The following is a 14,068-nucleotide window of genomic DNA, read 5'->3' as shown; positions in this document are numbered from 1 at the left end:
TAAGAGTCCATTAGAGAAAGGACTGCTCTATGGCAAAAGCTGTAAAACTTGATGTTATAATCACAGATATCTCTGGCAAACAGGCTGTGCTATCATCTGTAAAAATTAAACCCGAGTTTAAAAAATGTCACCACTTCTCTTGTCAAAGGAGTGGCCTAGGATATAGTCAAAATTGTTGTTGATGATGTATAAATAAGTAATTAAGTGTTCCACAGCAACATTGTGTGCCTCATTGGTAGAGAAGCAGTGAGATTCAGATCTGTTGTATCTTCTTAATTTCGGGGGGCTGTTTTATATTGTGGCAGTGTGTGACATCCATCACAGACCTAACTCCAGGGCATTATCACCAGTTTGAATTGCTGTTCTTGCTTTCTTCCTGCAAATAATCCAGCAGTCTAGGGCAAAGGCAGCTGGACCAAAAACTCTCCAGGATAACCACACTTTGTCCAGAAATTGACTTTTGAGCTACAGGATTTATTGCCAGAGCTTCATTAATTCCTCATGTGGCCAATACGGTAGACAGGACCTTGGGCAAACTGATTTCTGTTACTTTTCTAACCCACGGCTCTTCTGTTTGTCTAGCTTGGAAATTTTTTGGGGCAAAGGATCTCTTTTTCTACATTAATGTCTACCAGATACCCTACCTTTACTTCCAACCTCTGACAGCATCTCTAAATGCCGTTACCACAGGAATAATGCACACACTGTAGTATGCGTTAAGACAATCAATTCAATAGACAAGATATCGTACTTCATAAATCCCCAACTTAATTCTTAAGCACCACATGCTCTGTGCACTGACTAAGGCAGGGGACGTCTGAAATAAAAACATTATGAACTGTGATTCTGTAATTAATGCATACAACCAAGAAGGGGATGATGCATAGATAATCTTAATTCTGACATTCCTACTCTGGAGAGCTTAACATTTTAATGTTACTTTACTACTAGCAATTTTTGTGTGTTTCAGCATCTTTCAATTAACTTGAAAGGGAAGATATAGACTAATTTTGTTACGATGGAAACAAAGCATATCGATAAAGAAGACATATGTATGATCTAAAACAATGAAGTAAAAATGTGTAAACATGGAAGGGTTAGATATTTCGCCTGCTGGGCTAGGGGGTTGGGTTGTTCTGTGGAACTCCTTTTTCGATTCTTATTTCTTTCTTCGTTTTACTCCTGCTGGGTGCTGGAGGAGGGCATGCCCAGGAGTCAAGGAGCAGGCTTACAAAATGGATCCATTGTGACAGGAATTGGGAAAAAAAGTACAATAATCCATGTCCCTAAGAATATGTCAGGATGGATCTCTATTTCTGTCTGTCTGTACAGCAGCTTTAAGCGTGCAGCTTTCTATCTCAGAAAAAAGAATGAGACTGCATGTTTATGGAGTATATGGAGTATACATAGGACTTTCTTTTTTAATCCTTCAGTACGTAGTACATAATGGACATTTACATTTATATCAAACTTTTTAACAAGTATGGGATAATGATGGAAATAAGGTTAAATTATTTACCGTAAAAATTAGAGAAATTCATATTTTCTGGATTTCTTGAAAGTAGTTTCATTTAAATCACAGCCAATCTTAAAAGAAACCTTATTTTTTTAGAAGGGCCTTTTTTTCCACTGTATTCTTCTCTGCCACTTTCTGCTTTTAGAACAGAAATTAATATAACTTGAAATGACAAAGCATTACTCAAATTACCTCAGTTTCAACTTGCTGTGCAAAGGGTGTTATAAGGTGTTACAGATGTTATATACCAGGTGTTAACAGTCACCTCACCTTACTCTGAATGTAAAAGACATAGATGAATTGCCATGAAGACCATACTCAGACAGGAGACAGTAACAGACAGTAACTGAGCATTTTTAATCAGGATATGTGTCAGATAATAACCTTCCATATCTAAATGAGTTCTATATATCCACTGCTAAACTCATTATATGATAATTTTTTTCTCTAGCATTTAAGGAAGTATTTCCACAGATTCACAATATTCTTCTCCAGTGAGAGGAGGAACCTCTCCTTATCTGGAGGTTAAAAATCATGAAATTGCCCTTTCCTGCCTGTGATTGTTGTAAAATCATAAGATTAAAAAAAGAATTTTTCTCTGTTTTTCTAATATTTATTGTGTGTTATATCATGTTCTAGGGATTTTCATATCAGAAGGGCTGGAAACTGTAGCTGCAGTTTTTATGAAGCTAGGGTTTCGAGAAATATATGCAGGATTGTGATTAGTTTTACCCAGTACAAAACAAGATATGGCAACACTCCATAGCTAAATTTATTCCTCAAGTTCAGGTACATGTTCTTCCTCATGCACTTTATCACTAGCACACAGAAACAAAAGTAGCCTCATAATGTAAATGTAAAATAAATGCTTTTCCCAACATGCATGACTTAAAAGCTAGGACAGTGGAAAAAAGTATTTTTCCACACTGGGTCTGTTCAGTGACCTATTTCTCTTGCCCTGAATTCAGTGTGACATGTATCACTCTCTGCTACCTTGGTAATTCTTTATAGATGTTGTTAGAAGGTAAGAATACTTCTTTATGTGGTGTGGATACTTCTGGCTTTGGGGAATGACTATTTACTTACTCATTTGTTGATACATATAGATTAAATTTTTATCAAACTTGTTGTTTAATGCAAGTGTGTTCATTGAACTCTGAGTACCTAGATCCAAAACATAACTCTACCATCAATTCTAATTTCTAATATAATCCAAGCCAAATTCCTATTTTGATTTCAGTTTTGAGCTGAACTCAATAGCTCAGGCCTAGCTCTAGCTTTTTTAACTCATAAAACTTTATGATCCTTTAAAATCTGTCCACAAGTATTTCATTTTCTGACTTCCTGTGGGTATGAACTTCCCACATACTCTGAGAGGAGATATTTTATCTGCCCCAGACTAGTCTGCGTGCACGGTCTGCATCACTCAGATCACATCCTAAAAAGCTTCCACAAGAGCGAGATTAAATGTTTTGCTATATATTTTTTGCTTTACATATTTTGCTCCAATACTCCCTGGTTCTGATCTGTGGCTGATCTCACCATTATCTCATCAGGCCCATATAGATCATTTGCTCACTGATAAACCGCAGTAGCAGGAGGGTCATCTGAAGGTGGCAGCAAGAGCAGTTTTTTCACTGGCAGAAATGCCAACAGGATAAAGGTGAAATTTGGAAATAAACTACTTTTGGTTTTAGTAGAGCCTTCTAATACAGACATACTTTAAATTATATGTAAGAATTAGAATTAATGTAAAGGTAATATTGGGTTCCTAAATACTGAGAGGCAGGCTTTATTAGCTCAAGCACAAGACTACGCTAATGAAATATTTAATGCTTCCAGGACTTTGGTGAGTATTTCTAGACAAACCTCCACTGCCTTTTATAGATGTACAAGTCTGGGTCAGTGCTACTTCATGGCTGTCTGCGACGGGCATGACTGGATTGCATAGGTATGGTCTAAGACTGTCTTTTCTCTTCCACTCTTGTACCGTTTAGTACAAAGGGAACCTTGTCCCTGAGTAGGCTTTCTAGGCCCTTTGGTAATACAAATAATGAATAATATCACCCTTAGACTCCTTTATAATTCCCATGCCAAAAGAAGTAATGTTAGGTTTTTGTCCCTAAGTCTTTCAGTTCTTATGCTGTACAAACCTGTATAAAATTAAAATTAAAGCTGTTGGAAGTTTTCTTTCACTTTTTTTTTTTTAATATGGAAAGCTTTCCATTTTATGAAAATGGAAATAGCACTTCAAGTGAGTTCTTTAATGATTACATTTGTAATAAGAAAAACTTAAATCCAAAATGTGTTGGATTTTTATTTTCTTCTGTTAATATTCCTTTTCCCTTCCCTTCCCTTCTCTCTTTTTACAGTGACCAAGAAAGACAAAAGGAAAAAAAAGAATGAGAAGACAATTTATATTTGTATTGAAAGATTGGGGGAGGGTGGAAAATGTATATTCCCATTTTGAAACCTCTCTATTCTCAGCCAGGAGAAGATGGAGAGTCATCACAGCTCACAGAGCACACCTGTGGTAAACTCACATTGACCAACTCTGCTGAACAGATGAACTGCTGTATTCTAGGTAAGCAGAAGATTCAGGGGGGCTTCAGGAAAATGCATTGCAGCAATCCAACCTGAACTAATTCAGGAGCATAGTTTTGAATTTTGGCAAGTAATTTTTCAACAAAAAGGGGAAATTGATGTGCAGTCCTTGGAGAATCGGTATATTATGTGTTTGCGTTATATTGTCTGTATCCTCTAGATCATACATTTCTGATAGATTTACATGTTTGTTCAGCATGGTGCACCAGAGTTAGCCGATGATAAATAGTGAATATTAAATACTGCATCAAAAGCCCTCCTAGCCTGAGGTTATTATTGGAAACACTGAGAACTCCAGTCATCCATCCTACCCTTTGGTTAGTGGCCAGGCACCACGAACGGCTGCCACCAAACTGACCCAATTCCTACCGACTGTGCTGCTGAGGGCCTGACACCTTTGACGACTGGTCAAACATGTCCTGGCGCTGCTGTCCGCCGTGCTGACTGATGTAGGATGGAAGTGCCCAGCACGTCCTGGCAGACCAGCTGTTGGCATCTTAAGCTATCTAGTTTGTTGTAAAGACCTAGGTTTCTCCCCCGTTGCTGGATCGGAAGTTTTGGTTGCCGGCCCAGTACCAAGGCCCAGCCTGCTGGGACGCTGCTCACTCAGCTCTTTTGGTGGGCTGGCCAGCGTCAAGGCTTTTGTGAGGGCTAATGGCGGGTCTGCCAGGCTCCAGCCAAACCCTGTGCCTGGGTGAGGGGACTGACTCAGGGCGTCCTGTTTTCCAGGGCTACACTGAAGCCATTCTGCTGTGAGACTTTTAGCTGAATTATGACTGATGGTCCAGCAGCAGCTTTAAGGGAGAGGACAAAAAAGAAACAGGAGCAGCTCTGAGGCAGCTCGGAGGGACATGTTCCTGAGGCAGCCTGGAGGCAGCAGCCAGTGCAAACATGGCAGTGGGACATCTCGGAGACACGGAGAGGGCAAAAAAGGCTGTGGGCAGCCCAGAGGGAGACGGCAGGAGGCACGTTTAATCTGAGAGATTTTAAGGTACCGTGTGAGGGAGAGTAAGAAAATGTGTGAAGATGGCTGAGGAGTGACGAACTGAGCTGGCGCAGAAGCACCAGGCAGCCTGAAGATGGCGCCGAGGCAGCACGGAGGCCCCTCACGGCCCAGCGATGGCACCGAGGCAGCATGGAGGCAGGGTTTAGAGAAAGCACTGAAGGCTGAAGAGAGGCCAAAGATGGCTCTGAGGCGATTTGTAGGCTTCAATCAGCCCCGGGGCGGCACTGAGGAGATTTGTACCTCAAGCACCTGCAGTTAGAGTCTCCCACCCTGCAAATGGATGGGCAGAGCTCTTTGAGCCCCTCGCTCGCTAAAGACTTCGGAGGGACCTGCCCTGTTTTTGTCTCTGCTAAACACGCAACAAATGGTATGTTGGGAAGTTAACACAGGGAGAAGGGAGGTGGTTAGTAGTCAGATGCTGTGTCCTGTTAGCTGTTCGGAGCAGCCAGAGGGGATGCAGAGCTGTTGTTATGCTGTTTGAGGATGGGGTCTCGCTTCACATTGTTCATTCATTACTTGTTGGCTTTGCCAGCTCGTTCTCTGTTCCCATCTGTACCCTTCAGCTCTTCTTTGCAGTAACAAACTTTGATTCAGTCCTGCCTATGAGGAGCAACAGCAAGGTACCGATACCTCCTGGAGCTCACAGTGTATGCCTATGTGGACCTACATGGTGCATGGCCATGTACCTATGTGCATTATGTGGTAATGGCCAGGCTCTGAGGAGGCTGGAGAGAAGGATTAGCTGTGATCTGGGAGCAGCATTAATTGTGTTAGAGCACAATTGTGTCTGAAATGATAAGCCTCCTTAAGAGGCAGTCTAAACCCTATTATTCTGAATATCAGGAACTGGCAATTCTAGGTTAGTATTTCCATATTGTCAGGATGTTTCCAGTATAAAGGTGTCTGAGCAGATACCAGCTTAACACCTCCAGAATCCCATGAGGCCATTGCCTCTTCCCCTGTGGAAAAGAATAGTGAAAACGAAGATCTTTTTGAGCTTTAGTGATTGCTGGTGGTGTGTTGTTAAGTGATAAGTTGCATCTGCTGTTCTTCTGTGTTGGGACATGGCACAGAGGAGTGGATGAGACCAGAGGACATTGTCCCTGCTGTGTACACAGACGAGGTAGGAAGCTATGTAAAAATAGCAACAGCTATATCTCCTGACCAGCTTCCACCAGCTTACCATGTTTATCTATTAAGACTGAAGTGCTATAGGGTAGCCTTAAAATTGACTGTGGCGTCACCTGGTGATTCTGATGTTACCAGGGCTCTTACACAGATAGCTAATGGGCCTGAGTACAAGAGTATGCTCCAGCCACGTGTTTGAGTTAAACAAGTAAGTTTTAATTTTAACTGTACATCTCCTGAACAGTGCACAAGCCCCAACCTGTTCCTTAGCAGCAGCAAGCTGCTTGTTGACGTTCAGAATCTGGTGATGAGAGGGGGTTTTCTGTGTCTGATGGGCCCCAGCTTGAAGCAGGGGGCAAGGCGCTTTGCCTGCTTTTTGTGACCTGTATACTCTAGCACATCGTGGCCACCTGGCTGACTCATTACATCCCAAAGCAGCTGAAACATGAGGAAACTCGAGCAATTGTTTAAAATCAGATGCTCAAAACTACATAAATCAAGCTGCTAAATTTACAGCGTAAAACCAAACATCAATTTGACACACACTTCAGCCATGCTGTAGGTAGCATCTGTAGTCACTACTGGGTTCTCATTTCTTCTTAACCCTGATCATCACCCTATGGAAAGATTCATATTTTGTTTTACTTCTGTACCAACCAAAACATTAAGCCTATGGGAACGTGATTGTTAAAGCCAGCTGGAAGAGCAATTGATTGTTGTCGCTGAAATACGAAAGCGACTTGTAGTACTGTTTTGGGATGAGATCTGTAGAGCTTCTCTGGAATTCCGATAGCATAGCTAGGATTGGAGTTTTTGAGCCAAAAAAGGCTTGGGGTCTTTTTTTTTTTTTCTCCAAGTAAGCTTGGGAAACAAAGATCAACATTTGACTTCAGAATGTGAAAAAAAAAAAGAAGAAAAATTGATTCTTGAGAATTTCTCTCTGTGGGTATGTGGGGACTGCTCTTTCCCCTTCCCCACTTTTTCATTTAATTATGGACAAAGTCCTGTATTCAGTGAAGTCAAAATATAGCTAGGACCTTGTGTTTAGATAACTTAAGGGCACACAGCTACAATTACCTTGACACATGGGTGAATAACTTTTCTAATGTGATCACACCAAGTACTTGTTTGGTGGTTTCTTTTACTTGATTAAGAGAAGTTGTGCAAAACGTCGTAAGCTTAGGAGACATGAACAAACCAGGGAGAGAATACAGGGAGTTCTGAAAGGAGGAAGACATAACGATGACTGTAAGATGGTAGAAGCCAGTGGGGAGTGGTAAAATGAGAGGACTGCCATGGGAAGCTTAAGAGATTAATGACATGCAGCTATGGATGGAGTTTGCATGGACCCGGATATCAGATCTGATCCAATTGCATCCCAGTTCTACATAGGCTATAAATCAGTCCAGGGATTCTGGTGAATCGTGCTTTGTGCTCATGGTTTGTGATGTAACCAGCAGTTCTTGATGGAATTACAACTGCCCTGCTCACACTCACCTGCTATTTGCTCTGTATTAAGTTAACAATAGTAAATAAACTGTGTATTAGATTTCAAGCTGACCTGTTCATGCCAAATGAATTTGTCTTGCCCACAGGCTGCTCTAATTTGAAACATATGTACCCATTTAAATCCTGTTGCTTCCATACATTAAGCTACTGTTTAGATTTTTACCTCATCAATATTCTTCACCATTTTGACCAGATGTGTAGTTTGCTGTGGGTTTGGATCAAAGTGTGCTCTGATAGTGTTTTTTTTTTTTTTTTGTGTGTGTGTGTATAAGGTGGTGGACGAGTAGAAGTGAAGTGGACTATGGTGGCATTGTACAGCACTTACGCCTATCACCTGAAACCTACAGAAGACACTTTATTCTTGTAAAGGCAAAACCTTCATTACAATCAAAGGAAGTTTACTTTAATTGCAGGAAAGAAGGGGGCCTTGTTTAGTGAAAATACAACTGAAGTCAGGAGAACTATTATATGATAGTATATTTCCCATACAGCAGTATAAGTCTCATAGAACACAGAGGTTTTCAGTTTTTCCCAGACTTCTAAAGGGTGAAAGAATTTTGTATGTAAAATAGAGTTTCTCCTAAGAAGAAATTTTTGAAAAATCATAGCCTAATATCAGACTCTAAAGAACATATTTAAGCCTCTAAATAAGTAGCCTGGGCTTTTCACAAGTGCTGAGCTCTGCCAACCCCCACTGCTCTTAGGATACAGCTTCTAAGGCTGAATGTTGTTTGACTGCATGTTCTTGCAAAGAAATACTAAGAATATGCCGTAGGTCAAAGTGGCTCCCTATCTTTGTGCGGAGATAAGGGCTGCTGTTCCTCCTAGGAAACAGTGTCTTAGAAGCGGAAGGCTGCACTTCTTATCATTCAAGTATGTGCCATAAAGGGGTAAAAATAGGGACATTGAGGATAAGAAAGCTGAAACCAAGGCACCTGCTACCCACAGAAGGAAACTTGGGAATGAAATAAGACTGAGAGTCTCTTCTGTCTTGAATACTGCAAGTCTTCACTTACAGGAGTAAATAATTTGCCTGTAAAAGCCTCTGGGATTACTGATATGATCTTGCTTGCAGGATTTAGACTCCTGACTTTACCATGCAGACCAAATTCCGTTTACTGAGTTTTACAGAAGTTGAAAATGTCAGAGCTGACTGAGAGAATTAGATTTCAATACCTATTAAACGTTTACAGGACATCCTAAATTCCCACTGAAAATCCTTTAGTTTGTGACCTAAACAGAATTGATTAAACGGAAAAGCTGAAATAAGGTATTCAAATTGTATCGCTATTGCCAAATAATGCATAGTTCATTCAATCTCACAATATTTTAATCCAGTATTCACTTTGCCATGATATATAATGCAGGCTATTTACAATGATTGCCATTCTTTAAATGCCAGTTTTTCTTTAAAACAAGCAGCAACAACAACAACCAGCCCCATACCCTGCTCCAAACTTTGTTTGCAAGGATTTTCATTTGCATCACTAATGTACAGATTTACACGGAGCAGAAAAAGGGGGTATTCTTATTCTTAGAGGTTCTGCCTTGTATACTACCTGCAGCCACATTCTGCCACTTTCATCCCTTCGTAGTTATATATCAAAGTGGGCACACCAGCATCATCCTTATAAAGAATGGAGATTGAATCCAATTTGGTTGGAACACAACAGGCCTTGGAAGCTTTCTTTGGGTTTTGGAGATGCACCAGAGTTTGGACAATAGCATGTTTTGTTGGGGTAACGTTATCTGTTAGAGGGAAGAAGCAACCTCCTTTACACTCAAAAGCCTCATAATCTTTCGGTGCAATGATCCAGGAATCCCAGCCAATCTCTTCAAAGTTCACATGGAGGGAAGTTCTCCGGCAGTGGTTGGCTCCGATGCTTCTCTTGCTTCTGGAGGAATGCTGGTGGGGCCTAGTAATGGCCTTTTCCTCTCCCTGTTCTTCCTCTTCAGACGAAGTGTTGTTCTTTCCTAATTTCTTTAGCACACTTTCTTGTTCATGAACAATCATCTCCCGGAGCTCCACTTTGGTCTCTTTTGTCCCATTGCTGCGGTCATTAGAGAACACTATTAACAGGGGCAGATTTTTAGTGTCAGGGGTAACACTGATATCCAGCTTCCCACAAGTGAAACCACCCAGAGTCTTACTCTCTATAACAACCTCTAGCTTGTTTTTAGTCTTCAGTTTGTCTGCCCTGACCCATCTTTTCACAGCGCTGGACACTTCAAACATCTCCCAGCCACACTCCTGGATATTGTGGGAGACAAGGAAAGATTTCGTACTTTCTGGGTTTTCCCAATGATCACCATCTAGAACATCATAAATGACCATGTTGCCTTCCAACCTAGAGAGAGACCCAACTTCCCTGTGACAGGAGATATAAATTCTCAGTTCAGCTCTGGTGATTTCCTCATATCGTGGAATAGAGATGTTGAAGAGCAAGATGTGTTTCTGAAATGGCTTTTCTTCTGGTGAAGCTAAAGAAACAACATCTGCAATAGGAAATTAAAAGACGTGGTTACAGTGCTTCTGACTGTCCAAGTAACTTGCTTTTAAAAGACTCAGGATGTATTTTGGGGGTAAAATAAGAGCATGGCTACCCAGCATTAAAAAAACCCAACCAAACAATACCATCTTCTGGCCAAGTTTCAAGGGCAGGGAGTGAAAAGTGGAAATAGAGGTCCCTGGTGTTGGTAGTCTTTTCACCAAGATTGCATGGTCAGGTGAGTGTGTGGAGAGGATTGTAAAGAGTCTGCCTAGAACAAGCTGTGGATGATGCTGGTCAGTTATAAGTACATAAATAAGGCATCTGGGAAGTGTTCAGATTTAGCAATTTCCTAAAGAGACTTTTACACAAAGAATTCCTAAAAAAAGCTATGAATTTGCTACTCTTATCATCATGCAATGGGATGAACTGCCCTCCTAATACAGAGAAGTATACTACATATTTAAGTATCTCTATGAACTAGCTGTGCAGTTGTTGTCTTCAAATAACTCTGAAAGCAGCTTGGATTACTGGGAGTTTGGGGAAACAGAAAAGTTTTTGAAAATCCTAATCTGAAGCTTCAGGGTCTGTCTAAATTGGGATTTGGTGAGAAACAGCCTTTCATGCCCAGGTCCCAGTTCGTTCCAGGCTGGACTCATTGAGCTTGTGTGTTGTTTTGTTTTTTTTTTCTTGCAAAGGTATGTGCAGTAACAGCAACTCTGCCTTGGGAAAGGCAGATGTTTGGCTAGAAGATCAGATTGGTAGTGTTTAAAAGTCATCACTGACTGATGTCTATTTGATGGTCAATATAAGATAATTACTCAGTCATGATTGGGCTTTAGGTCAATTTTACTTGGCTGATGTTGACACTTCTTCACAGCATTTACCCACTAAAGCAGTCAGAGAGGAGAGTGAGATATGGAAACTATAATCTAGCTCATACCGTTACCGTTTCTTTCCATTTCAGGACTAGGGGCACTAATTCGGGAATTTGGAGTTCTCCATAGTCATCTGTGTGTGTCTTATTTTTCATAAAAACAGAAGCTTCGATTCTCCCTGTGTCATTTTTATCACAAGGACTGCATTTACTTCTAACCTTTTTACTGCTTCTTTTGATGGAGCTTTTAAAAGTGTATGTAATGTTACACAGACACGGATCTTGAATTTTTTTAGCTGATACAAGCTTGACTACCCATTTCCATGTAGATCTTTCCATCTAAACCAGAATTTTGGGGGAGCACTGCTGTTCCTTGCTTGGATCCAGAGACACATTTCTCAGTTGGCTGCTGTGGTTTTTAAGTATGAGAAGAGCCCACCTGAAAGAAGAGCTCTCTAGCATGGTTGTCTCAATTATACATGACCAAAAGCTTGCATTCTAACATTAAAACTCAGTCCCAGATCTCTAGCTTTCAGAAGCATGATTCATGTAAACCCTGTTATTCAGTACATCATCTCAGTTGATGTGTTTCAGAAGAGAATATTGTACAGTAAAAATATCAAAGAAGAAAACTAAACGTAATGGTATTATTTTAAAAGTTGAAAGAAACTACAGAGCAAGACTACAATACAAAATTTTAATCTATTTTGTTTCTAAAGAATCTGTGGAAGCTAAGCACTCAATTCCCTCTGAATTTCAAAAGAATTTGAGTACCTACTGTCCATGTAGTTCTTTAAAAATTCTAGTCCACATGTTTAGGACTTCTCCTACCTTCAGTACTGAAGCTCCTTACAATATTGGATGCAGGGATGGAGGACTTGTCTGCAGCATATCTGTTGTATAAATCAATCATGAACTGTGGTGGTTCTTCTTTGGTCTTCACTTGTGAGGGGACTCTTGACAAATTCAAACTCCTTAGTAAATCCGTTTTCATATTCTCCAGGAAAGATTTAAAGTTGAAATGAGTCTCATCTTCCACTTCCCCAGGATCATGAAAGTGTGCATCAGACTTTCCCATAGCTGATAACTTGTCCCAATCTTCCAAAGGCTTGCCTCTTGTCAAACAGGCAATGATGTTGAAAACAGACAGTGCAGCTAATACTCCAAAGTAATGCATCGCTTCTATATTTACTTTCTGATGGAGAGACAAGAGAACAGTGGTATTTTAGGTGATTAAAAATCTTGTTTCATTACAGACAGAGGAAAGGAGATGGAAGGCAAACAACTGGAATGCCCTTTGCAAATCACTTTCTTCTGTTCTTTTTGCAGTCTGCTTCAAACCCCAGCCTCTTGTCAGTTGTCAAGCAGATTGGTTGTACACTTGCCCTTATCAGAGTCATTGATGCCATGCTTCAGCTTCTGTTATCTAGCAAAGCTCTTAGTTAATGAAGATTCTATAAACATCTGACAAACACATGTGGCTGGTGGGAAGGACATTGTATATTGTAAAGAACCCACATTTCACTTTAGGGTCATCATTGCTTAATTACGCTCTTCTATCATTTCCTTGCCAACAGAGAGAGAGAGGCTTTCTTAGGGACGTAGAAGATTACACTGTTTTCATCAAGACTAGAAAACAGAGATCTAGAACAAAGTTACTCTATCAGCTATTAGTAAATAACATCTCACGAATCTTTATTACAGTCCCTTTACATGCCATCAGAAAATCCCCGATTATTTGATGGAGACCTGTGATTCTGCAAGACATGATCTCATGACAACGCAAACAACCTTAAAACTTCTTTCCATTTATCAGCCAAGAGCTATTGTTTGTACACAGTGAAATATCTGGTTTTTGTCAAGTTTGCTTCATGTTGCTTTCAGGCTTGTCCATTTTCAGTTTGATTCCTTTCGTGTATGGGAATTTAGTCTTGTTTTTATAGTATCTTATGTAATATATTTCTTAGATTCTTGATGGTCAATCCAGTCCAAGAACAACCAGTCATTATTTCAGTGACTTCAAAATGAAGACAGAACTAAGCCTTCTAAGGCCACATGGAAAGTAAAAGGTCTCCGTGAAGATAAAGAAGATTATCTATGAAGATACTGTTATCCATGAGAAGAATAGGCCAAGGCAAAAATACAAGACTGATAATAGAATTTCTCATGATACAGAAGAAAAAAACCTAGTTTATTTATAGACAAAAATATCGCTTGCTATTTATCTTAATGAATGCGTTATGATTTAATCTAATGATACGTGTGTTTTATCTGTACTATTAATGTAACATTTTTTCTAAGCACAACTCAATCCACACCGTACACGTGCCATAACGTCTGAACAGTATTATGAGCTTTTACATAAAAAAAAATCTCATTGCAAAGATGCAGACAAGATTTTGCCCTTTCTGGCCATTCTTCTCCCGTTTCCTAGCAGTGCATACACCATTTTTAAAGTGAGACCAGGCTTCTCAAATACTCACTCACAGTTGTTCAAGTGACAACTGGGATCCAAGATTCAGGTTAATTATGTTCCTATGGTGTAAAGTCAGAAAGCATTATTTGGCATTGGTCCTGGTCTCCTGCACAGCAAGACCGTTACATTTTACTCAAGGCCTTTGTGTTTCCTACCTGTGTTCAGAGCCCAATTACTTGTGTTTGGCTAAAACATAACTTTTTAAGGGTCTCCAGAACTTATGTGAAGATGTCAAAGAATTGAAGATTTCTTCCATTTTTTTAGCACTTACTCTAAAAGATTGTCACTTACACTTAAAATGGTGTTTCATTTATTATTTCATTGTGCCTGGCTTCCCCTTCTAGACAGGAGTTCTTGTAACTTTCTGGCGAGCTTAAGGAGCCCCACAGTGCTGGCATTTTCTCTCTGTCAAAGTAGGTGTACAGTGTAATCAAGTTACTTCTCAGTTTGCTTTCTGATAAAA

General features: G+C 40.1%; 1 protein-coding gene across 1 annotated transcript; it reads right to left on the bottom strand.

Moving 5' to 3' along the window:
- Positions 1 to 9,318: 9,318 nt before the first annotated feature.
- GDF2 (growth differentiation factor 2) lies at positions 9,319 to 12,306 on the bottom strand (the record flags this gene model as incomplete). The annotated part of the gene is made up of 2 exons (XM_082309720.1): positions 9,319 to 10,259; positions 11,961 to 12,306. 2 exons carry the CDS (start codon positions 12,304 to 12,306, stop codon positions 9,319 to 9,321), a joined length of 1,287 nt encoding a protein of 428 aa, XP_082165846.1.
- Between the last annotated feature and the right edge of the window lie 1,762 nt (positions 12,307 to 14,068).

The sequence above is a fragment of the Platalea leucorodia genome, assembly GCF_965183815.1.
Source record: "Platalea leucorodia genome assembly, chromosome: 4".
Classification (NCBI taxonomy): Eukaryota; Metazoa; Chordata; class Aves; order Pelecaniformes; family Threskiornithidae; genus Platalea; species Platalea leucorodia.
Note: the sequence above shows the minus strand (reverse complement) of the source record. Positions and strands in the feature narration are given on the sequence as shown.